Here is a 23,711-nt window from a genome sequence, read left to right as displayed (position 1 = left end):
GATCCAGGGATCAGAAAGTGGCTCTAACTGCCTCCCTGACATCCTGACCCCAGCAAAGCTGGGTATAGGACATCAGACCATGGCTGCAGCAAAATTCAACAGCTGACAATGCAGGAAGATGCCCTCCGTCGCACTTCCACCTTTGAAATCCAAAACTAGTACATGGAATTTATGTAATATAATTTGTACCTAGAATAAGAGCTTGCAAGGGATTCTGAGAATTAATTACAGTGTTGCGCTTGCAGGCTATGTCATACAGGAAGGCACCCCAGGATGAATTTGGGGATTACGTGGCAATTTAAGATTTTCACCACAAAGCACATTATCAAATAACATAGCACTGAATTCCTTTAGCTGCGAGGTACTGTGGTCTGTGTCCCACTGGCAAACCACCAACTCAGTAATTGGATGGCAGCAGCCTCCAGTGCTTTATGAAGAGGTATGCAATGTTAGCTAACATGCTCCATTGGAATTGCTACAGAAACAGGAACCAAGAGAGAAGAAACTTGGCTTGTGGATTTTTTTAACTGTCTACATCACCTCTTGCTAAAAGCTTGTTTGTCTCAAGAGGTTATATACTGTCAATAGATATGTGAGAGCTGCCTTGATTAAACATGTTCTAAGACCAAAAAAAAAAAAAAAAACAAGAATTAGCAACATTCTTATCTGAGTGTTAACAGAGACTAGAAAATAATTCAGTATAATAACACGGGGAAAATGCTTGTGATACAATATTAATTTTAAAAGCATACAAAATTATATAGAGTATGATCACAATATATCATAAAACAACAAATATCTTACTAGTAATCAAGGAATAATGAGATACCACTTATTACCCATCAGATTAGCAAACATTGAAAAGACTGATAATATCCAGTGTTGGAAATTATGGGAGGAAATGAGTAGTCTTATGCAATTTAGATTTGAGTGTAAATTGGTTCAGCAGTAGCTGTTAAAGAAGAAAATAAGCATACCCTTCAGGACAGCAATACAACACTTAGTTATCTATTCAAGAAAAATATTCCCCCATGTATAAAGAGGCAAGTACTAAGGATGCTTATGGCCACCTTGTTTATTCTAGTAAAAACCTGAAAACAACCTACCTGGGCATCAATACTGAGAATAAATAAATTATAGTATATTCATTCATATAATAGAATACAAGGTTTTTAAAATATAGATGAAGTAGAAATCTATGTACTGACCTACATACATATATATGTGTATATATAATTATTCAATAAATTATATACATGTATATACAATTAAATTTAAAATAAATTGCATAAAATAATAGTGTATTCACATTTATGTTAAACACACAAAAAACACATATATAACTAACATTTATTGAATATGTTTCAGGCACTATTCTAGAGCTTTATTGGCTTTGACTTATTTAATTCTCATGAATTGCCATGAGCAATGTACTAAAATTGTACCCATTTTACAGATGAAGAAACCAAGATACAGAATGTTAAGTTACTTGGCCAAGGTCAAATAGCTGCTAAGTGGTAGAACTGAGATTCCAACCCAGGCAGTCTGGCTCCAGAGTCCATGCCTTGAAAGAAAGAGATAAGAAAGGAAACCAAACTTAGTTCTGAATGACTCCAAAGACCAGAATTTCATTTAATCCTCATTTTTAGATAACATCATGTCTGGATTTTCCAGAAGATAGTTGGTCATTTTACCAGAGTGGTCTGTGAGTGTTGTGCCCTACTCACAGTGAAATACTGGAATTTCAGGAGCCTGCTGCCCAGAATTCTTGCCAAGTTGTCTGGTATCAGGAGAATGGGTCCAACCTGCTTTGTGAAGGTGAGCGACGCCTACCTGAAAACCAGAGAGACTCTCAGGAAAGTACTGCCTTCTGACCTTCTGAAAAATAATTCTACACAGCCTCATTAAAAATCTGCTCACTCTCCTTGGTAGAAGTAACTTGACCCTAGCTCTCCTCTTCCCAGTAATGGAAAAACGTAACAGTTGAAGCTATAATGGACAATTAAAGTGCACAATGCCTGGGCATAGAAATGAACAGATTATAGGCATTGTTATAAAGATTGTCAATCTCCCATACACTCCATCACAATATCCTTTCATTTTCTTCATAACCTTAAATATTATTTGAAATCATTTTAAAGTTTTATTTTGTACATCTTATGTACTAAAATTAAGGAACATCTCTATCTTGAAGAGCCAGTCCAAATCCCTTAGAAAAGTTCTTAGATGACACATTAGATATTCAATAAGATTTCCTGAATGATTGAATAAATCAATTTATGCCATTTATTTTCCAGGGATGTTGTGGTCCTGTGCATTATAAGGCCTGTGAATGACTGATTCTACTTCCCTTTTTCTATCAGGCATAACCCATTTGAAATCGCCCACCTGCCTGCTCTCTTAGAAAGGACTGTTTTCCCCTCCTTTGCCTAGACTCCCCAGCAGCGTTATGGATGAGGGGGAAGTGAGGCCAGGGTTGGAGAATGGGAAAGTGGGGATTGCTTTGGGCCCTTTCTTTCCCTTAGGTTCCAGCTGCTACAGTAATAGTTTAGCAGTGGCAGAATGAGGATGATTTATCTGGATGATTGTGACCTCAGAGAATAACCAATATGTGGACACTCATCCCAGCTCTGAAACAAATCATCAGAAATAGCACTCATTCATTCATTTATTCATTCAACAAATATTTATTGAGCATGTACCACATGCCAGGCACTTGATTTGTACTATCAGGAATACTGTCTACATGAACAAATAGATCACTCCTTTGGATACAGCCTATAATCCACAATCTGATAAGTAATAGATAATTATCATAAAGTGACTGCACACACACCTGAAAACTGGATGTGATAAATGAGGGGCAGAGAGTGTTAGGATTTCATCAGTTTTTCTGTGCTCTTATTGATATGGAAAAATAACATTAAAGGCTAATTACTACGTTTTGGCTCTCTGACTTTTCTCCATACCTTATTTTCTACTTTGTTTGCTTTAAGTAAATCTTATTGGTTTTTCTAACCCCACCATGGTAACCTGATTTCTCTCCTTTCCACTAACTAGGACAAAATGAAGGCACATCTATTCCGTTTCGATGCATCGTCACAGCCTCCATTCACTGTGGGCCAGGTTCTCACTAACCTATGTTTAGGTGACTACCAGAGTCTTCACACTGGTCTCTTGGCGTTGAATCACTCCCACTACCATTTTACATACCACTTGTAGACTTATAATATTTGTGCCCCTTCTTCATAGTAACAACCACAGTAGAATTTTACATTTACTTTTAAGTATATGACTAAAGTCTGCCTCCTCTACTGGACTGTAAATTACGTGGGGACAGGGATAGAGTCACACTTTGCTCACCCTAAATTTGTAGTGCCTAGTCCAGCACCTGACAAGTATTATAATAGACACGTAAGAAATATCTATTGAGTAAATGAATATTATTTTAAATATAGATTCTTTTTTTCTTATTTATTTCTTGGAGTCAAGACTCTGCTTTACTCAAGGTCAATGTCTTCTTAAACTAAACCCAAAAGCCCCAGCTTGCTGATAATGGTCTTCCATTAACCACACTCTCATTCCTTTCACCTTTAAGGGGTACTTCTGCTCAAGGTAGGCACCTCCCTTTCCTATCTTCAAAAAAATGCTGTGGGTGTTTCCACTCCTCTGCACTTGCTCATGTTCTTTCTATTCCAAACCACTGGTCTGTTCTTCCAAATTGTGTGACAAATAGTGACCTTTGTATTATTTCCAAACAATTTGGGTTTCAAAAATATCCTAGAGAAATCCTTTTAAAAACCTTCACCTCGGGCTTTCCTGGTGGTGCAGTGTTTGAGAGTCCGCCTGCCGATGCAGGGAACACGGGTTCGTGCCCCCAGTCTGGGAAGATCCCACATGCCGCGGAGCGGCTGGGCCCGTGAGCCATGGCCGCTGAGCCTGAGCGTCCGGAGTCTGTGCTCCGCAACGGGAGAGGCCACAACAGTGAGAGGCCCGCGTACCGCAAAAACAAACAAACAAACAAAAAAAACCCTTCACCTCTAGAGTGGCCATGAGCCAGTTAGTGACTCCTGAATGTGGTAACACTAATTTTAAAAATTAAAACAAAATTTGAGAATTTAAATCAATTTTACCTGATTAAGCATAAAATGTACCAGGTGGTCCCATAATAAGGTGAAATAAAATTTACTTTTCAAATTTTGTTTGTTCTTATATAGACTATGAATGAAAATGTGATCACTTCCTACAACAATTTATTTACGAGACCATTTTTTGCTGTCTGTTTAAATCTAAACACAGCTCATGAGCCTCTGTTGGGTTTCCAACAGCACATTATAATTTTTAAAAGTGTTCTGTGATCAAACATGGTGAGGAGGGCTTCCCTGGTGGCGCAGTGGTTGAGAGTCCGCCTGCCGATGCAGGGGACACGGGTTCGTGCCCCGGTCCGGGAAGATCCCACATGCCGCGGAGCAGCTGGGCCCGTGAGCCATGGCCGCTGAGCCTGCGCGTCCGGAGCCTGTGCTCCGCAACGGGAGAGGCCACAACAGTGAGAGGCCCGCGTACCGCAAAAAAAAAAAAAAAAAAAAAAAACGTGGTGAGGAAACTCTCGCATGTAGTGTAGTTTATTTCAAGCTAAGCGAGGAGAGTGGTTTTTAAAGGAGAGCGTGGACAGTAGTATCAGATCCTGGAAAGGTCAAGGAGAATGAAAAAAGGGCAATCAATGTTAGTGACTCTTCGTATTTACAGGCATTTGCAGAAGAATTTTCAAGTATCTAAAAACAAAATGTATACTGAGCATTTTTTCCTCTTCCATAGACAGGGGGAAAAAAGACTCATTCAAAATAACTATATAGTAAAATTCTTCTGATTTTGCAGTCCCTGTTTTTGTCACCAAATAAATTTAGACGATTAAGGTTTTTTCTCCCAAAACTATGATGTCATGGCAAGGGTTTCATTAAGTATAATATATTGTAAAATAAAGCTGTACAAGCACAAAAAGCATATAAACCATGCACATACACATTCAAGAATTAAAATTACCTCAATAACTACACTTTATGTAGCATAAATTGTAGTATGGAAAGGTAAGGAGTTTGAAGATGGAGGATCTAGGTTTTGATTGAGGCCCCAACACTCAGTACTACCTGAGATTTTCAACAAATTACCTATCTGAGTTGCTGTGAAGAGTAAAGGAGTTCACACATGTAAAATTTTTTTTTTTGGCGGTGCCCTGCAGCTTTTGGGATCTCAGTTCCTCCACCAGGGATGGAAACTGGGCCCTCCCGCAGTGAAAGCAAGAGTCCTAACCAGTGGACCGCCAGGGAATTCCCCTAAAAATGTAAATTTTAAAAACATGACGTGATGTTGCTCTGAATTACATCATGAATTTGCCAGTGTTGTGAGAACTGGATTGTAAGCTGGAAAGACCGGAGGCGTTAGTTCTAAGCGCTCTCACCTACTGAACATTTACTATGAGCCAAGTACTGTACTAAGGGCTTTCATAAGTTCTCTCATTAGTTCTTCACACCTACCTAATGTAGTAGATATTGTATTAGGTGGAACCATGGGAACTAGACATTTCTGTAGATCAAAAATAGTCAATTATCAGCAATGTCATGTAGTTTAAACTGTCATCTGCCGAGACTGGGAGAAAGTGAAACACAGAAACTAAGTGACTTGTCTAAGTTAAAATAACCAGTACCTGGCAAAGTCTGATTTGAAAGCCATACGGGTTTATGTCAGTGACCAGTGTGCTATATAAATCGCCAGCAAGGAGATAAGTTCAATAGATTAGGAGGTATAACCTCTAAGCTTTATTCAAGTATTATTTGCATGGTACTAGAGAATATGAAAAAAGTCAAGAAATGATGCCACAGGAAATGCAGCATAAGAATCAAATGTTTACATTAATTAAAATAGCCCATGTTTGTTCCTGCTTCTGGGATTACCCTTATCTTCAATGAATTCTTACCTTCATTCAGCCTACCAATATTTACTCAAGATCAGGCTCAATTTCTAACCTCTTACACCCCTCCTCTAATTCTTACTAACTGCAATTCATCTCTTTTTTTTTTTTTTTTTTTCCGGTACGTGGGCCTCTCACTGCTGTGGCCTCTCCCGTTGCGGAGCACAAGCCCCAGACGCGCAGGCCCAGCGGCCACGACTCACGGGCCCAGCCGCTGCGCGGCATGTGGGATCTTCCCGGACCTGGGCACGAACCCGTGTCCCCTGCATCGGCAGGCGGACTCCCAACCACTGCGCCACCAGGGAAGCCCCAATTCATCTCTTTTTAATGGCATTTTGCTTTTTAGTATATCTGATTACTCTCAACAAAAGCAAAAATTTGTTGAGGAATGCTCAATAAATGTTAAATTTGAGGTTCATACCAAGTCTACTACATATGAAATTTAATAGGAGTAAAGAATCACAACCACCTGTAAGGGAATGGGTCATATCTTCCCTGATCTCACCGGTTTAAGCGTTCTCTTTAATCTGAACTCATGTGGAAACTACAATATTCTTATATTATTACTCATTGTTTCATATGCTGAGGCCTTGTATCTGTAACTGGAGTTTAAGCTTCTCAAGGGCAGAGATTGTCTTATTCTTTGACTTCACACACTGGCCAGCAAATGGTGTGAATCAATAGACCTTTAATTAATGGACTTGAAGAAAAATGAGCACTTCGGGGGAAAGCCCTTGAGAAAGGAAATGAACCAATAAGTGGGTAGCAAAGCAAAGTTGAAGGAGAAAGGAGCCCTTGTACATTAAGGCTCGTTTCTGAGAACTGAAACCGGCTAGTATGTCAATGCCTCAGTAATTTCTCTTTTTTTTAATTAAATTTCTTTATTTTTGGCTGCGTTGGGTCTTCATTGCTGCGCGCGGGCTTTCTCTAGTTGCGGTGAGCAGGGGCTACTACTTCGTTGCGGAGCACGGGCTCTAGGCGCGCGGGCTTCAGTAGTTGTGGTTCGGGGGCTCTAGAACGCAGGCTCAGTGGCTGTGGCGCCCCGCTTAGTGGGTCCACGGCATGTGGCATGTGGCATCTTCCCTGAACAGGGCTCGAACCCGTGGATTCTTACATTGGCAAGCGGATTCTTAACCACTGCGCCACCAAGGAAGCCCCTAATTTCTCTTTTTAAAGAGATGTCTCGGGGTATAACCAGCGTGACTGCCGGTCGGCTGGGAGGTGAGACCTCGAGCGCAGTCTGAGGTATTAGGTGAAGGTGGCGCGCCGCCCTCTGACCGACAGGGGGAGCCCTGCCAAGCGCCGGGCCCCAGGCCGCCGTCCCCGCCCCGCCCCGCGCGCCCCCAGCTCTCTGCTCTCTCTCCGCACTGCGCCAGCCCTCCGCCTGGCGCCACGCCGGCCACAGGCCGAGGGCTAATCACCCGCGGGCCGGCGCCCCCGCAGCCTGGTGGGTGCGCCCCGCCCGCCCTGCCGCGGGACGGGTAACAGTTACGAAGCACTTTCTCCGCCGCGATTTCTGCTTAGTCATTGTCTTCCAGGAAACGACTCTTCAGTTGGGAGTCAACTCTCCCGCGGCGGCCGCAGTAGCAGGAGCCGCAGCCACCAGCGCGTCCTTCCCGGGCCGCCGCTCCGCCGCCGCCCTGCCGCCTCCCGGCCTCCCTCGGGCCCGAGCGCAGGCCGGGGTCCCGCCGCGCGGGGCGAACAGCCTCGCGCTCTGCTTTCCGGCCTCGGGCGCCGCGTCCTACGGGGGGCCTCCTTCCCCGCCTGCTGCCCCGTCGCCGCCGGGCCAGGTCCGTCGGCTGCTGCCATGGGCACCGACAGCCGCGCGGCCGGGGCGCTCCTGGCGCGGGCCAGCACCCTGCACCTGCAGACGGGGAACCTGCTGAACTGGGGCCGCCTGCGGAAGAAGTGCCCGTCCACGCACAGCGAGGAGGTGAGGGTGGCGTGCGTGCCGGCGGAGGCGCAGGGCTCCTGGGCTAGGCCGCGCGGGCCGGACCGGGCGGCTCCGAGAGGCTGGGAGGCGCCGGGAGGTGAGGGCGGGTGGTCGGGCTCCGGGCGCGCAGTGGTCGCGGAAGAAGCGCGCACCTGGGCTCCGCCCGCCGGAGGAGGCTGGGTCGGCTGTCGGCGCGATGTCGCATCCGAACCTACTGTTGGGGGCACAGCGTCTTTAAAAATTCGGCAGGTGCATCTTCACACCCAGTGCCGCCTCTGTCAGTGCTCTTGATTGTAACTTTAGTAGGAATCAGAATCCATACCATATTCTGTGTCCAGGATGCAGCTCAGTTTGTCTCTCTTGTTTTTTTTAAACCACCCTCACTTGTGCTATTCTCTGCCAAAGATAAATACTTCTGTGTTTTATACTAGACCTTTAATTTCTCCAGGGCTGATGGTTCAATACAGCATTTTGCACGTAAATAATATTGGGTGAAATTTTCTTTCTCTTATCTCACTCAACACATGCTAAAGTAGCCGTTTTCAGTTTGACTGCAAACCCAGTGGGAAAAAAAAATGCATTTTGCCTTGGCAGTCCAATTCATGGTTTACACACACACACACAAACACACGAGTTTCATGAAAAGATTTTAACCCTTACTATATACTGTGAATTCTGATTTTTTCTCTTACTTTAATTTTTAAAAACTTGATTTCTTAATGCAGTAATGAGTCACACACCACAGTTTAAGAAACATCGTTCAAAAGATGAATTGTGATTTGTGTATATTACTTTGGGTGCTGCGTAAGAGGGACCCAAAACTAAAGAAACTTTAAAACGTTTGAGAAAACTTGAAGATATGATAGCATATGTAGAGAAAACATGACAGCTTGATTATAATAGAGAGGCATGTTTTGTTTCTATGTAAAGAAGAGCTTTGTAGCAACCAGAGCTCTAAATTGGGATACACTACTTGAAACAGTTTAACCTCATTGAATAAAGAAACTGAATAAATCACTCATTATTGAGAAAATTTGCACATTGGGTAGAGAGAGATCATTCAATTTCCTAAAAGGTCTTTTCTAGTCTAATGTTTGTTTTTTTTTTTTTAATTATTCTATGATCTCTGCCCAGATTTTTTGTTCCACTAGAATTTTATGAAATCAAATCTTGTTTTTAAAATGGGCCATTATAGGACTATTTTGACCAGTTATTTGTTGTTAGGGTATTTGATCATGTAGCATTTTTTAAACTCGTATACAACCCCAGATCTAATGATACACTAAATTATCATGACACTCATCTTCCATGATACTATGAGATGTGTGTATAATAAGAATGAAGAGAGCAGAGAACAAAAAAGTACAAGGTTAATATTCAGTCAATATAGATAACATATAAAAGATTAAAAATTACTAGGTTTGTGATATAGTCAATGAATTTATCATAGTATTATAACATTGGGCTGTTCCATGATTTGTCCTGACAGAAGGGAGCAAACACTCTGAAAATATACTTATCTTCATGAATTGAGAAATTCATCAGAAAAGCCTTATGCAAATTAATCATCATTCCAGAGGAAAATTTCTAAAAATTCTCCCATGATTTGAGCCATAGCACCTGATAGAATTCTTAACTTCTAGTTGGTCCTGTTCCCTCAATTTTTATTAATTTTTCAAAGAATATTGACTTGTAATTCTGTCTAGAATGATTATCAACTTATTTTTATCTACTGACTTAAATTTGATTACAAATATACCTTTCATAAAGATATAGACCCTGTAAATTGGATTCATGAGGGTTATTGTGGCTAGCACATGAATTGCTGTTGTAGACTATAAATCTTTTATTTTTGTGTGTGTGTACACGGGCCTCTCACTGTTGTGGCCCCTCACGTTGTGGAGCACAGGCTCTGGACGCGCAGGCTCAGCGGCCATGGCTCACGGGCCCAGCCGCTGCGCGGCATGTGGTATCCTCCCGGACCGGGGCACGAACCCGTGTCCCCTGCATCGGCAGGCAGACTCTCAACCACTGTGCCACCAGGGAAGCCCTAGACTATAAATCTTAAGTAGGTGACTCTGAGCTCTTAAATTGATAAACCAGTTGTCCATTGTAATTATCTGTACTGAGATATAAGCAATAAAGTGCTTGTGTCAGTTTTTTTTTTTTAAATAAGATGTAGTAACTACTTTTAATGGTTTTTTATTTTATTTATTTATTTATTTTGGGCTGCATTGGGTCCTTGTTGCTGCACGCGGGTTTTCTCTAGTTGCAGTGAGCCGGGGCTACTCTTCGCTGCGGTGCACGGGCTTCTCATTGCACTGGCTTTTCTCTTGCTGCCGAGCACAGGCTCTAGGCCCGCCGGCTTTAGTAGTTGCAGTATGCAGGCTCAGTAGTCGTGGTGCACAGGTTTAGCTGCTCCTCTGCATGTGGGATCTTCCCAGACCAGGGCTCGAACCTGTGTCCCCTGCACTGGCAGGCAGATTCTTAACCACTGTGCCACCAGGGAAGTCCCGTGTCAGTTTTTATCATAAGCAATCATAGATCAGATAGTGAGTTCAGAAGTTTAATCTCTGTTGTTGGTATTAGGAAAGTGCTTTTGCAATTCAGGGCTGTACTTCTCGTTACTCATTTATTTTTTCATTGATTGTCCACAGAATGCAAAGCACTGTGCCCTTGGTATTTATAAGGCAGTGATTTCAAACTGCTAGTGTTGGCCCATTTGTGTTATCAGTTCAGTGAGTCATGGAGAAGCGTGTTTTTTTCCTAACTCATAATAGAAGCCCTCAGAGTATCTGGCATGTAGTAAGCATAAATATTGCTTTATGAATTTTTGTTGTTATATGTACGTAGGTCCTTACTCACTGTGTTAGTGTATGTCTTATTATTTTGGACCACTATTAAATAAGTTGGAAATACACTGTCATAAGAGATAAAAGATAAGTAGACACTTTAATGAATTAACAAAATACTATAATGTTAGCGTAATAAAATTATTTGTTTATATAAGAAAACATTGAAGACAGATCGGAGGTCTACCTAACTGTTAGGAAATGACTTAAGGACTGACTTTATGCAAGTTGACTTCTGCAAGATACGGATATAGTGGTTTCTAGACTTTAGAGTACATTTTGATTACTTGGATGCTTGTTAAGATGAAAGTTCTGCTGCCCTTAGAAAGTGATTCAGGAGGTCTAGGATGCAGCTCAGGAATTTGAACGTTTAAGAAACACCACAGGTGAGTCTAATGTAGGAATTCCTTTGGCCACACTTAGAGAATCATTTGTTTGCCTTTGAGGAATATAGCATAGTGGTTAATGTTAATTCTAGTCAGGTTGCCTGGGCTTGAAGTTCCTCCATTTATAAACCTTATTCTTGAAAATTTTTTTGTTTCTTTATGAATGCTTTTACGTCTCAAAAGTTTACTTAAATTTTCATTAATACAAAAATACCTTTTAAATAATTAGATTACTGCTTTAGGTCAAGAACATTTGAGAATTAAGAGTAGGATAGGGCTTCCCTGGTGGCGCAGTGGTTGAGAGTCCACCTGCCGATGCAGGGGACACGGGTTCGTGCCCCGGTCCGGGAAGATCCCACATGCCGCGGAGCGGCTGGGCCCGTGAGCCATGGCCGCTGAGCCTGCGCGTCCGGAGCCTGTGCTCCACAACGGGGAGAGGCCACAGCAGTGAGAGGCCCGCGTACCGCCAAAAAAAAAAAAAAAAAAAAAAAAAAAAAGAGTAGGATAAAAACGGGTCTAAATCAATCTTTGTTAAAGGAAGCAAAAACCTTATAGAATTAAAATTTTTGTATGGTATTTCCTATTGATATGTTCCTTTTCCTAAACAGACTAATGCAGTCTTATTGTAGAAGTACAGAAAAGTGTAGCGTATGATTAACAGTTTCAAAATGCATTTCTTTTGCAGCTTCAAGATTGTATCCGGAAGACCTTGAATGAGTGGAGTTCCCAAATTAGCACAGATTTGGTCAGGGTGAGTGAACTGTGAATGAAGAAATCATGTAATAAGCAGGAAATTAACTTCCTCAGGTTTGATAGGGAAGTCAAACAGGCAATTAGCATGAAACTTATTGTGGTTGATTTGCTGAGGTGTGAGTCTGACCCAGTAGGCTTAAGCATGAAAGAGAAAATCTGACTCTAGTCAACTCTTCAACTAGACAAGCTACTAAGAGTCCCACCACAGTTTTCTCAAAATGCGTTTTGTTCCAGTTTATATTTGGTCTAGTTGAGGAATGACTATCAAACAATTTGGGTTAGTAGATTGCTTTGATAGACTATAACCCAAAATATAGCCACTAAAAATAATTTTTTAAACATCAGTTTCTTACGAAACAGTAAAGAACTGTGTTTCATTGAATGTCAGTATATGGCCATTATCATAAATGTTAATATACAAAACACCTGTCTGTAAACCACTCTTCGGAATCCAACTTAGCCAAAGGCTTGCAACAGATTACATAGACTACTTAAAAAGTATGGAAGAGGACATATGCTGAAAATAATTGTTTCCTTGAGCATACTGCAGGTTTGTAACTCTGTGGCTGCTAGGCAGACATTAATGTCTTCTATCTGTCTCTGTTTTTCTGAAGTGACCATTCATTCTGTGCATGACTTGTAAACAGTTAATATGTGCCAGGCATTGTAATATGCTCAAGAATCATGGGAAAATCCTCACTGTTTACTTTGTTTTAATCTTGTAAATGTGAGTTAGTGTGTTTCTGATTTATGTGTACTAATATTTTATCATTTCACTCATTAACTACTCATTTTTATGCATTGGAATCGCCTTTACTTTTTTTCCATTGCATTCAGAAAAAAATATATTTTGGCTTAAAATGTTTGTGATTGATATATAGGAAGTGTTTTAACATGTCAGTATCCAGAAGGAAAATATTACTTACTTTTCATTGGTTTCTTTTCTGAGTAAAAACGCTTACTGTGTTAGTGGTTCTAACTCCTCACATACTGCCCAATCTGCTTGTTTGTTTATTCGTTTGTTTTTGGTCAGACATCCCTCTGAGTATCTCATCAAAATGAGACACTTTTTCCCAGAAAATGGACACACACACACACAGCACTTTACCTTTTTTCAGGGCTTTACAAATGTTATGAAGCCCATCTAGGCCTCAGGTAAAGAACTCTATTGTTTTATGGGTTCTCTGCTTCTAAAGAGTGTTATGGACAGTAGAAAATATATAGCTAATCAGAAACATTAATTTTATATTTATTGTAAATATCATGTGTTTCTTATAGGAGTTTCCAGATGTCTTGGAATGTACTGTATCTCATGCAGTAGAAAAGATAAATCCCGATGAAAGAGAAGAAATGAAAGTTTCTGGTAAAGTCTAGCCTTTACAGTTCATTTTGTTATACAGTGGATGATAGTGAGGTTTTGTCAGGCATGGGACTAAACCTTTCCTTACTTCTGGTAATGAGTAACCCAATCACTAAGTGTGGGAAATATAGAGATTTTTTTATAACATAATTTTAAAGTCAGCTTTAAAAAGGGAGTTATAGGAGGTCACTATTGGCTACTTCAATGGAGTCAGAATAGAACTTCACCTCTTCATGATGTTCTCATTAATTTATTTGTAGGACATCAGAGCAGTAGGAAGAGTAAGGTGTAGGAAATGGAAAGAATAAAGGGAAGACTTAAGAGCATTGCCCACCTAAAGCCAGCATAAGCCCTCCCTTCCTGGTGTGATACTGCTGAGCAATGGCTGAGGTTGCCTGGGAGCAGAGAAAGAAGTCTTGGCAACGAGTTGCATGAAGCGAAATCAAATACATACTCTATCCATTCAACAAAGGTGAAATGACTCCTACTTTCCAGAGATAGTGCTAAGCTCAAGGAATTAAGATGTTCTTGTCCTCAGCCTATAGTCAGCATAACATAGTCATTAAATGCTTGAGCTTAACTAAACTGCAATTCCTGGATGTGCGGATTACTGACTGATATAATCTGGGGCTAACAAATGATTTAACCTCTCTGAGCTCAGTTTCCTCATCTATAAAATGGGGATACACCTGTTTCACAGGCTTCTATGTAAGTTAGATGAAATAACAAAAGAAGCACTTAGTATGGTGCTTGGCAAAAGTAAGTGCCAGGTAGCTGTTATTTATTACCATTTGTGGTTGTGTTGTGGTTGTTGTTATTTTATTATTACTCTTATTAGCATGAACATGTAAGATGAGATAGGGCATTGTCTTTTGACTCTAATAATAATAACTACCATTTGTTGAATCTTGCTTTATACCAGGCACTGTACTTGACACATTTATGGTTATATTTCTTCATATAATTTTCAAAACAATTCTGCAGGGTAGGTTTATTATCCCCATTGCACAAGTGACATTAAATAACTTGAAAGTTGGGCTTCCCTGGTGGCACAGTGGTTGAGAGTCCGCCTGCTGATGCAGGGGACATGGGTTCGTGCCCCAGTCCGGGAAGATCCCACGTGCCGTGGAGTGGCTGGGCCCGTGAGCCATGGCCGCTGGGCCTGCGTGTCTGGAGCCTGTGCTCCGCAACGGGAGAGGCCACAACAGTGAGAGGCCCGCATACCGCAAAAAAAAAAAAATTGAAAGTTATTATACAGCAAGTAAGTGGTTGAAGCAGGAATCCTTCCAGGTATGCCTGACTACAAAACCCATTTCTTTCTGTTAATTTCACATTATTATTTGTGTTGGAAAGGACATCAGAGCAACATTTCTCTGTGGTTGATTGCAGTTCATCATGGTGTAGATTCATCTTGGAGCTCTTACAAGTTGTCCTCAGTTCCTGGAAGGCTTGAGGTTTTTGATAAGTATCAAGAGCTTTCCTCTCTTCACCTACCTAAAAATGCCTCATCTTTCAGAGAGAGGAGACCATTTCAAATGGCACAAATTCATGGCTAGATGGATAGTGATGGGGAGGGTGTTCACAGAGTATAATTACAGGAGCTAAGGCTGGAGCAAAGTGGTGAAGATTGACTCTCACCTGGTAAGGAAGTTGTGATGACTTTTAAATAGAGAAGTAACATGAGGAAAGCAATGTTTTAGGAAGATTGTCTAGCAGTAGAAAGGAAGTGACAAATGTAAGAAATGTTGTACAAGGAAAATTTGTTGTATATGTTGAATGCCAGGCACTTTACATAAGGGTGTTTCATTAACCCTGTTTTCTCTCCATTCCCCTTTCTGATTCTCCTCTTTGCTTTCCTATTACTCCACCTATTTATTGAGTAAATTTAGATTTTTGAACAGTGAGTTTACATAAATATATACATATAAAGCTGAGTTGAAATCAAGCCAAAGCCTCAATTTCATAAATATGAAAAACTACTCAACTTTCCTGGTAAGCAAAGAAATGCAGTTAATGTGGTTATGGGCAGGTATATTTTGTACCTATCAAATTAGCAAATATATATATATATATTTTGTTTTGTTTTGTTTTGTTTTGTTTAATAGCATCCTATATTGTTAGGAGAGCAGCTCCTAACTTTTAGTGCTCTGGTAAACTGATACAAATCTTTTATAAAATAGGAGGTAAATAAAATAGAACATGACTCACAAAAAACAGATCATATTCTTTGACTCATAATCACATTTCTGACGGTTTGTCCTTGGGAAATGCTTCAGGCATAAAGTTGAAAAAAAAGTTAGCATAGATGTTTATTTCAGCAACAAAAAACTGGAACTAATCTAAAAGTCCAAAAAGTAGGAAATCATTCAGTAAATTATACCCTATCAAAGTTACAGAATAATGTTCACCATTAAAAATGAGTGTGTAAAATTATTCATTAAAAATACAGAGTACAGGGAATTCCCTGGCGACTCTGTGCTTTCACTGCTGAGGGTCCGGGTTCAATCCCTGGTTGGCAAACTAAGATCCGAAAGCCATGCGGCCAAAAAAAAAAAAAAGAAGAAAGAATAGAAAAATCCAGAGTACATAAAAGTCTAAACAGTAATTGCTTTCGGTGATGAGACTATTGGTAGAGTTTTTGTTTGTTTGTCTGTTTTTTTCCCCTTACTCCTATAGGTTTTCCTCACTTCTAGAGTGAATATATTACTGTTATGATTTTTTTAAAAAATTAAGATAATACTGCATAGAGATGTAAAAATATTTGTTACATAAGGGTAAACCAAGTATGTGGAAGTAGAAAATATATACTCTGCTTTGTATGACCAAGAACTTGAAGGTAATGTCGTCTAAAAATGAAAATGATTGTATTCAATATTAGGAAGGTAGGATTGTGGAGTGTTTGTCTGTTTTGGGGTTTTTCTTTCAATTTTCTTCTCATTATAAGCAATTCTAATTTAGGCTTTATATAGACTTTAGTTTATTGGAGAAAATAATATGCTCCATTAATGTTTAATTCATAAAAATATACATTTTGAATAAGTTTCTATATTTATCTGCCCTGCCTTCTAATAAAGGGGAAATTAATATTTGCTTTTTTGTTTTGACAATCAGATTATTGTTGGCAACTAGCATATAATTTTAAAATTCCAGTGGAAATATACTTTTAGGTCTTAAAATGAAAACTATAAAACAATGCAACTAGGAGAGGAAAAAATTCATTCAGGATTATCTGTCATCTTAGTATTTTAGCAGTATTACTACTATGTAGTAGAATGTTACTCAAATATAGTAATCTGTTTTGTTTTCTTTGTCACCCAGCAAAACTGTTCATTGTAGGATCAAACTCTTCATCATCAACTAGAAATGCAGTTGACATGGGTAAGCAAAATTTCAACTTTATTTTCATGTGGACTTTAAATTAGTGTAGGTATATTAGTTATATCTTGTGTTCAGGTCCAGGTAAAAAAGAACATGAGCTCATTGCAATTTTATCTTTTAAAGTTCTAGCCTAATTTGTTAAGGCTTCTATAGAATCACATCAACTTATGTAAAGTCATATTTTGATATATAAAAGGAATGTAAAAGATGTAACATAATTAAATGTTAACTATACGTTTAGAGATAGAAATTCTCCTTAATCATATTCTTAACTCTTTTAGTACTACAGGTGAAATATCAAAAGAATAACAACAACAGAAACAAGCATTTTTATCGATTTTCAGCACTTGGTTAGGTTACTATGGCATTATAGTTATTCAGTGTTTTATATTTTAAAATATTCTTCCAGTATTTATATACATTGAACAGTTAACTAAATAGCTCTTTAATATAACTATGGAGTGAACAATAATCATTAAAAATAAACTCTTAAAATTATTTTTATAAAAATTAAGAGATTATCTACATCTATAAGCATAGATTAGTATATAGGTTAAGACCATAAATTCAGTCTCTCACTCAGAGTCTCAAGCTTATTCTTTGCTATGCCTACCAATTATAGACTATTAGGTCAGAAGCTACCAAAAAGTCCTGGGGCCTAGGAAACAAGGAGGCCTGTTCCTCAGAAAGAGGAACCTGTAGTAGTTGTGAGTTTCCCCAGGAATGAGGCAGGTCAAAGAAAACCACGTGTCTGCCACATAGACCAAGTAGATGAATGGGCACTTTATACTTTTTTAAAAGATGGAAATGTTCTAAATGACAGGTAAATTATGAAACCTAATGAAATAATCTGTTATGTAGAATACTAGTGAACTATATGGACAGAATTTAGTGGGGTACTTAAAGGACATTAGAAGCAACTTGTTTTTATTATGTAACAAACATTTATCCTCTTTGTGTTTTCCTTCACATCAGCCTGTTCAGTCCTTGGAGTTGCACAGCTGGATTCTGTGATCATAGCTTCACCTCCTATTGAAGATGGAGTTAATCTTTCCTTGGAGCATTTGCAGCCTTACTGGGAAGAATTACAAAACTTAGTCCACAGCAAAAAGATTGTTGCTATAGGTACCTCTGATCTGGACAAAACCCAGTTGGAACAGCTGTATCAGTGGGCACAGGTAAAAGATGTCTAGATCACGAGCAGTCCAGGAGGAGCCTGTCTTTCACAGTCTTTGCTGCATCCCATTAAACATCATGCACATAGTGGACACCACTGTGGGGTGACTGTTCCAAATATGGGAGTTTTGGAGCAGGCTTTGACAATAACACTAGAAAGTGTGTGATGAAGCATTCATAGCCAAATGAATTAAGGCTCTTTCCTTCAGTTTTAATTATGTGATAAAAATATTATGTTTTCCTTTAGGTTTTATTAGTCCATGGTTTTAATTTCCTAAGTGAGAGAATATCATATATAACAAATATTTTGCTCTGTTACTTAAAGATATATAAGACCTTCTGTTCACAGAACTTGATGTGGAGTAGGAGTCATAAATCAATCACTGCCACCTTCTAGCCTAATAACCTATAAAATGATTAGGGAAGTTGCTTACAAGTAGTTTACTCTCTGTATTTTTCTTTATTCCTTTTCATTTTTCCCCAGCCTTTTCATTTTCTTATGGGCAGGAAGACCCTAGAGAAAAGTTGCCCTTTGTCCCTTTGGCTTGGTGATAGCCAGAATGTGGCTAAGATCCTGTTGGAGAGACTTAGATGATCTGAAATGTATCTATAAATTAACTAGAGCATCTATTAGAAATTACCTGATTCTTCTCTTTTTCAAATGTCTGATTAATAACCATATTGTATACTTCAACATTAAACATACTTATCATTTGTATTTGATCCTCTATCTTTAAGACATATTTCCTTTGCAGGTGGAACCATACCACTTAGAATCATGTTAGTTTCCAAGGCAGATGTATTAGATGGCAGGTTCAAGCATGAGACTTTTTTAATAGTGTAGTAATATATTGGCTTTTTCCCCCTTGTAGAGCTATTTTTCCTTCCTCTGTTACCAATGAGTCAGAACAGCATACATTAATAAATATATACATGTAAAAGTATTTTATAAACTTTAAGTACTGTTGAATGTGATATTTCATATGTTCTAAAATTGAATCCTTTTATTACTTTCTACTTTTTGTAGTACTTAATTTAGTGGAGATGTCATTTTTTTTTTCCACTTCTAGGTAAAACCAAATAGTAACCAAGTTAATCTTGCCTCCTGCTGTGTGATGCCACCCGATTTGACTGCTTTTGCTAAACAGTTTGACATACAGCTCTTGACTCATAATGATCCAAAAGGTAAGACTGAGATTTTTATTTATAGAGATTGATCATGAGCTTTTATCTTAAAAGAAGCTACTTGTCAAAATTTAATTTTTAATTGTGTACAGTGATAAAGGTACAATGCTGTCACCTAGAACTATTCTTAATAGTTAGTTCAAAACATATATGCCTTTATTTTAGTTTCAGAAAGCTTTAATTTTGTCTTTGTACCAATGGGAAAAGAAGTGAAGGGGTCATTTCCTGAACATCCAGTCTGCTGAGGTTTATAAATATAAAGCTACACAGAAAAGATCTTGTAAGATATTCTAAATAGTGTTACATATAATATTGTCTAGTGTAGCAAAGATTGCACCAAAGGGCCACTTAATTAAAAGATAAATATCTGGAAAAAGAAGCAGATAAAATTCAATTTGAAACTTAAGCATCTTAGGATAGGTATTTGATTAGGTATTTTATTAATCATTACTATCAAGACATATGCTTGATGTTAATCAGAAACATTTGATTAATGAGAATGGCTTGTCTGCCTTTTGTAGAATAATTTTTGTCAACATTTTACAAGATAACTTGGAAAGCTGGGAAGATAATATTTTACACTTTATTAGCTGTCTGCTCCATTTTCGTTTTTTTACAGTTTCTCAGGGAGCAGAGGTAAGTATACTAAGCATATTTTACTTACTAAATATACAGGCTCTATGAAACAATATTTTTGGTATAGTTAAGTGAGAGATATCTTGTGAAAATTTTAAATTTCCATGACATTTTTGTAGAAGTTCTAGTTTAATAAAAATTGGAAGCAATTATATTTTATAGGTGATTCCTGGAGAAAAACATTCAGTTTTTACTTTCATTTCTAAAAAGATGGCATTATATAGGTGGTTTGATTCAATTTATTTTTAGGATGCTTATGGATAACCTCTTAAGACTTTATACCTTATTAGCAGTCTGCCTCAGCCTCTTTTTTTTACTGTTTTGTAGGAAGTGGAGGAGGAGTTTTGATATTCTTTCTCAAATGCTAGGCATCATGCTAAATGTCACAGAGAGATTATCTGTAATCCTTACAGCAACTGAAACTAGACACTTTATGGATGAAGAAATAGAGCCTTAGAGTTTAAGAAACTACCCAAGGTCACCCAGCTGGCATAGGGCAAAGTTTGAACTTAGATCTAGGTACTGGCTGAATTTGGAGCCTTTTCCCCACCATACTGTACTGTCTCTCTGACTTAAAACATTAATATTGTAGTAATTCAGACTGAAACTGTACTTTCTTATCAGTTTCCATTTAAATCGTACCAGAATAGGACATAGGGACTTTTCCCCTCCAGCAGAGCTTTCACACATGAGTAATTAGATTCATTTTCTTTAAAAAGGTCATTTTAGTGAAAATCTAACAAAGAATTGCTGTGCTGATTTGTTCTAAAATACAAACCATTGAAATTTTAACTTTCTATACGTTGGCAAATAATATATCATTTTTCTGTTTACTCGTGGGGACTCTTCCAACTGTAATTGTTACCAACAGCTGATGGGTGGTCCTGTACCCCCTTCCACCTCCACCTGAAAAACACTCTATCCTTTTTCCAGTAGGAAAGGAAATAGGAAAAGACTAAGGTGTCTAGTACTTTATTTCCACATTATCTAAATGTGGACATGTGGATTATGTGCTAATACATCATTGTTATGGAAAAATATATTGCACATATAAATGAAAAGAGAGATTTAATCATTTGGGGGGAAGAATGTTTTTGTTTTACTGGCATAATTTGACATTTGGATGTCTTTTTAATTTTAATTCTAAACCCTTTAATTAGAATTTATAGTCTGATCCTGCATATACTATAGACGGATCTTCAGACAGTTTGATCTGTAATGAAGCAATTCTCTTAAAAGTTTTGTCATGTTTACTGATTCTAAAGAGTTAACATAGTTGAATTAAAAGTATGTAGCTAATGAATAGCATAGTTCTCTGACTTTGTGTCAGATTTATTTTTTAAGCGATCAAGTTGTAAAACATTTAACTCTGCTTGTCATCTAAAATAGAATCTTGTTTATAAGTCACCTAAAGGCCTTCCTCTGTTCTAAAATTACCCTTTTTCTTCAGAAAGGTTTATTTTCCATTATTCTTTGTCCTAGAAGTTGTGGTAATAGTTTAACTACAGTCAGGGTAAAATTGTGAAGTAGGTGATTCTGACTTTGGAACTTTCCCATTTTTATTTGCCTTCCTCCTCTCACCATTCCCATTAAATCTGATCTATGTTATTCCGCATTCCCTCAGGGTTAGACAATCTGGTAAACAAATCCACGTTAATGTTACTTTTCCAAGAGCTATTTGCATTTCATTTATTAAAACTACCATTTACTAGCTGTGTGACCTTGGGCAAGTTATCTAATCTCTCTGTCAGTTTCCCCCTGTGAAGGGAAATAATATTACCTATCTCTTGGGTTAACATGTGGATTAAAAGAGTTAATAAAGTACTCTGAAAAGTGGCTGGCACATGACAGTAGCTAATATTTACTGAGAGTTTACTATTGATGTTATTCAGATATCACGGCAGTTCATTTTAGGGCATGTTCTTTGGCATTCCCAAATCATATTGTATAGATGGTCACCTAATCCTTATCTATAGGGTTGGTTCTGACCCCAGTGGAATCTTTCCATATTGACTGATTCATTCAAAAGACATTTGAGCACCTACTATGTGCCAGGCATTGTTCTAAGTACTAGAAATATAGCACCAAGTCAAAAATCTCAACCCTCATGGAAATTATATGCTGATGGGATGAGACACAAATTAAGATGAATGTTGAATGTGATAAATGGTGGTGTATGCTATGGAGAAAAGTTGGCTGAGGGAGGAAAGAGTGCCCAGGTTAGGGGTTGTTGTTTTATATAGGATGGTTGGGGAGGCCTCTCTGCTAGGGTACATTAATCAGAGACCTGCAAGAAGGGAGAGAACCATGTGTGTATCTGGAAGAAGAGTGCTCAGGGAAGAGGGAGTGGCTGATTCAAAGACCCCAAGGTGGGAATATGTTTGAGGATTTCAGGATACAGCTGTGAGGCCAGTGTGGCTGCAGAAGAGGAAGTGAGGAGGGGAGTGGCAGATCAGAGTAATGGTAGAGGGCTTAGGTATAAATATGGAATTAGAAAATAATAATTTCATCAAGGAGATGCTGATTAAAAGATAACCACTGGGAAAGATGTTTTAAATGATTGCTGGTGCTAGTGAGGATATGGTAAGATTGGCACTCCAATATTATCTATTAAGTGTAAAGTACAGTCTTTCTGGAAAGCAGCTGGCAATATACTATGTATCAAGCCTTCAGAAAATGTACTTTGACCTTGTCGTTCCATAGCCAGGCATGCATTTTACGGATGTTCATTAAGTATTATTTTTATTACCAAAATATTAGGAAAAACCTAATTTTTTGACCAACAATAAGAAAATGTATAAATTATATCTATAAAATATAATATTGGGAGAATTATTAAAAATGCTTTCACAGAATATTTAATTTCATGGGAAAATATCCATAATATAAGTGAAAAAAATAAGCAAATTAAGCTATAACTACAGTATGATTTCTAGTTTTTAAGATATGGCTAGATACATACATATATACATAAATATATACAGAAAAATAGTTGGATGGAAATACATGGCAATGGAAATGGTCCATCTTTGGTTGATAGGATTATGGGTAACTTTTTCTCCTTCTTTGTACTTTCCTGTATTGTCCCTGGCTGTACATTAGAATCACCTAGAGATCTTCAAAAAATACCAATATCCAGGCTCCACTCACCAGAAATTATGAATTAAACTGGCTGGGTTACAAGTAGAGATACTTTCTAAAGAACTGTCTGGGTCTTTCTGATATTCTGGTTCAGATTCATAGCACACATTAAGGATAAGTATAATTTATATTCAGTTTTGAGGTGTTTCTTTTGTTGTATTTAAATGCTTACCTACATAGTAAAGTGCTTTTGTTTTCAAGTTTAACAGTTTGGGTTTTTGTTTGTTGTTTGTTTGTTTTAAGAACTGCTTTCTGAAGCAAGTTTCCAAGAAGCACTTCAGGAAAGCATCCCTGACATTCAAGCACATGAGTGGGTGCCACTGTGGCTACTGCGATATTCAGTCATTGTTAAAAGTAGAGGAATTATCAAATCAAAAGGCTACATCTTACAAGCTAAAAGAAGGGGTTTTTAACTACGATTTAGGATCATAACCTACTGACCTGTATTTTCCTTGAATATAAGATAAAATTGAGATGTATAAAAATCTAATTACTGCCTGTAAATGTGTCATTGAGGCAGATATTCTTTAGTTATATTTTACAATATGTTATCTATCAAGTTTGAATACTTCTCTTGCTTCCATATCAGTTCACTCACATGAACCACTATATTGTTTTCATTAAACTATTGTTTTCTAATTGAAATTGTCTATAATGAAGATACTTGCGATATATTTTTCCTTTATTTTTATGACAGTAGAAATCAAGAAAATTTGTTGTTAGATATATTTTGGCCTAGGCATCAGGGTAATATATATACATATTTTTTATTTCTAAAAAATTCATTAATTGCTTCTTTCTGTACAGTATAACTAAGCAATTTAATTACAGTTGTTAAAACAAATACTGGAAGATATTTTTCCTGTCATTGATAAGATGATTATATCTCAGAGTAACTGGAATAGCTGGGATCTACTAGTAGTGTAAATAAAAGTCCTTTCTTCAA

The 23,711-nt window shown here is 38.2% G+C and overlaps 1 protein-coding gene across 1 annotated transcript; it reads left to right on the top strand.

Moving 5' to 3' along the window:
* The first annotated feature begins 7,685 nt into the window (after window positions 1–7,685).
* GCLM (glutamate-cysteine ligase modifier subunit) lies at window positions 7,686–23,711 on the top strand. The gene is made up of 7 exons (XM_060085359.1): window positions 7,686–7,898; window positions 11,822–11,887; window positions 13,168–13,252; window positions 16,568–16,627; window positions 17,603–17,805; window positions 18,874–18,988; window positions 23,009–23,711. The coding sequence occupies exons 1-7, from the start codon at window positions 7,773–7,775 to the stop codon at window positions 23,176–23,178; spliced, it is 825 nt and encodes a 274-aa protein (XP_059941342.1). The 5' UTR covers window positions 7,686–7,772; the 3' UTR covers window positions 23,179–23,711.

This window comes from Mesoplodon densirostris, chromosome 2 (assembly GCF_025265405.1).
Source record: "Mesoplodon densirostris isolate mMesDen1 chromosome 2, mMesDen1 primary haplotype, whole genome shotgun sequence".
NCBI classification, from domain to species: Eukaryota; Metazoa; Chordata; class Mammalia; order Artiodactyla; family Ziphiidae; genus Mesoplodon; species Mesoplodon densirostris.
This window is presented reverse-complemented; position numbering and strand designations above follow the sequence as displayed.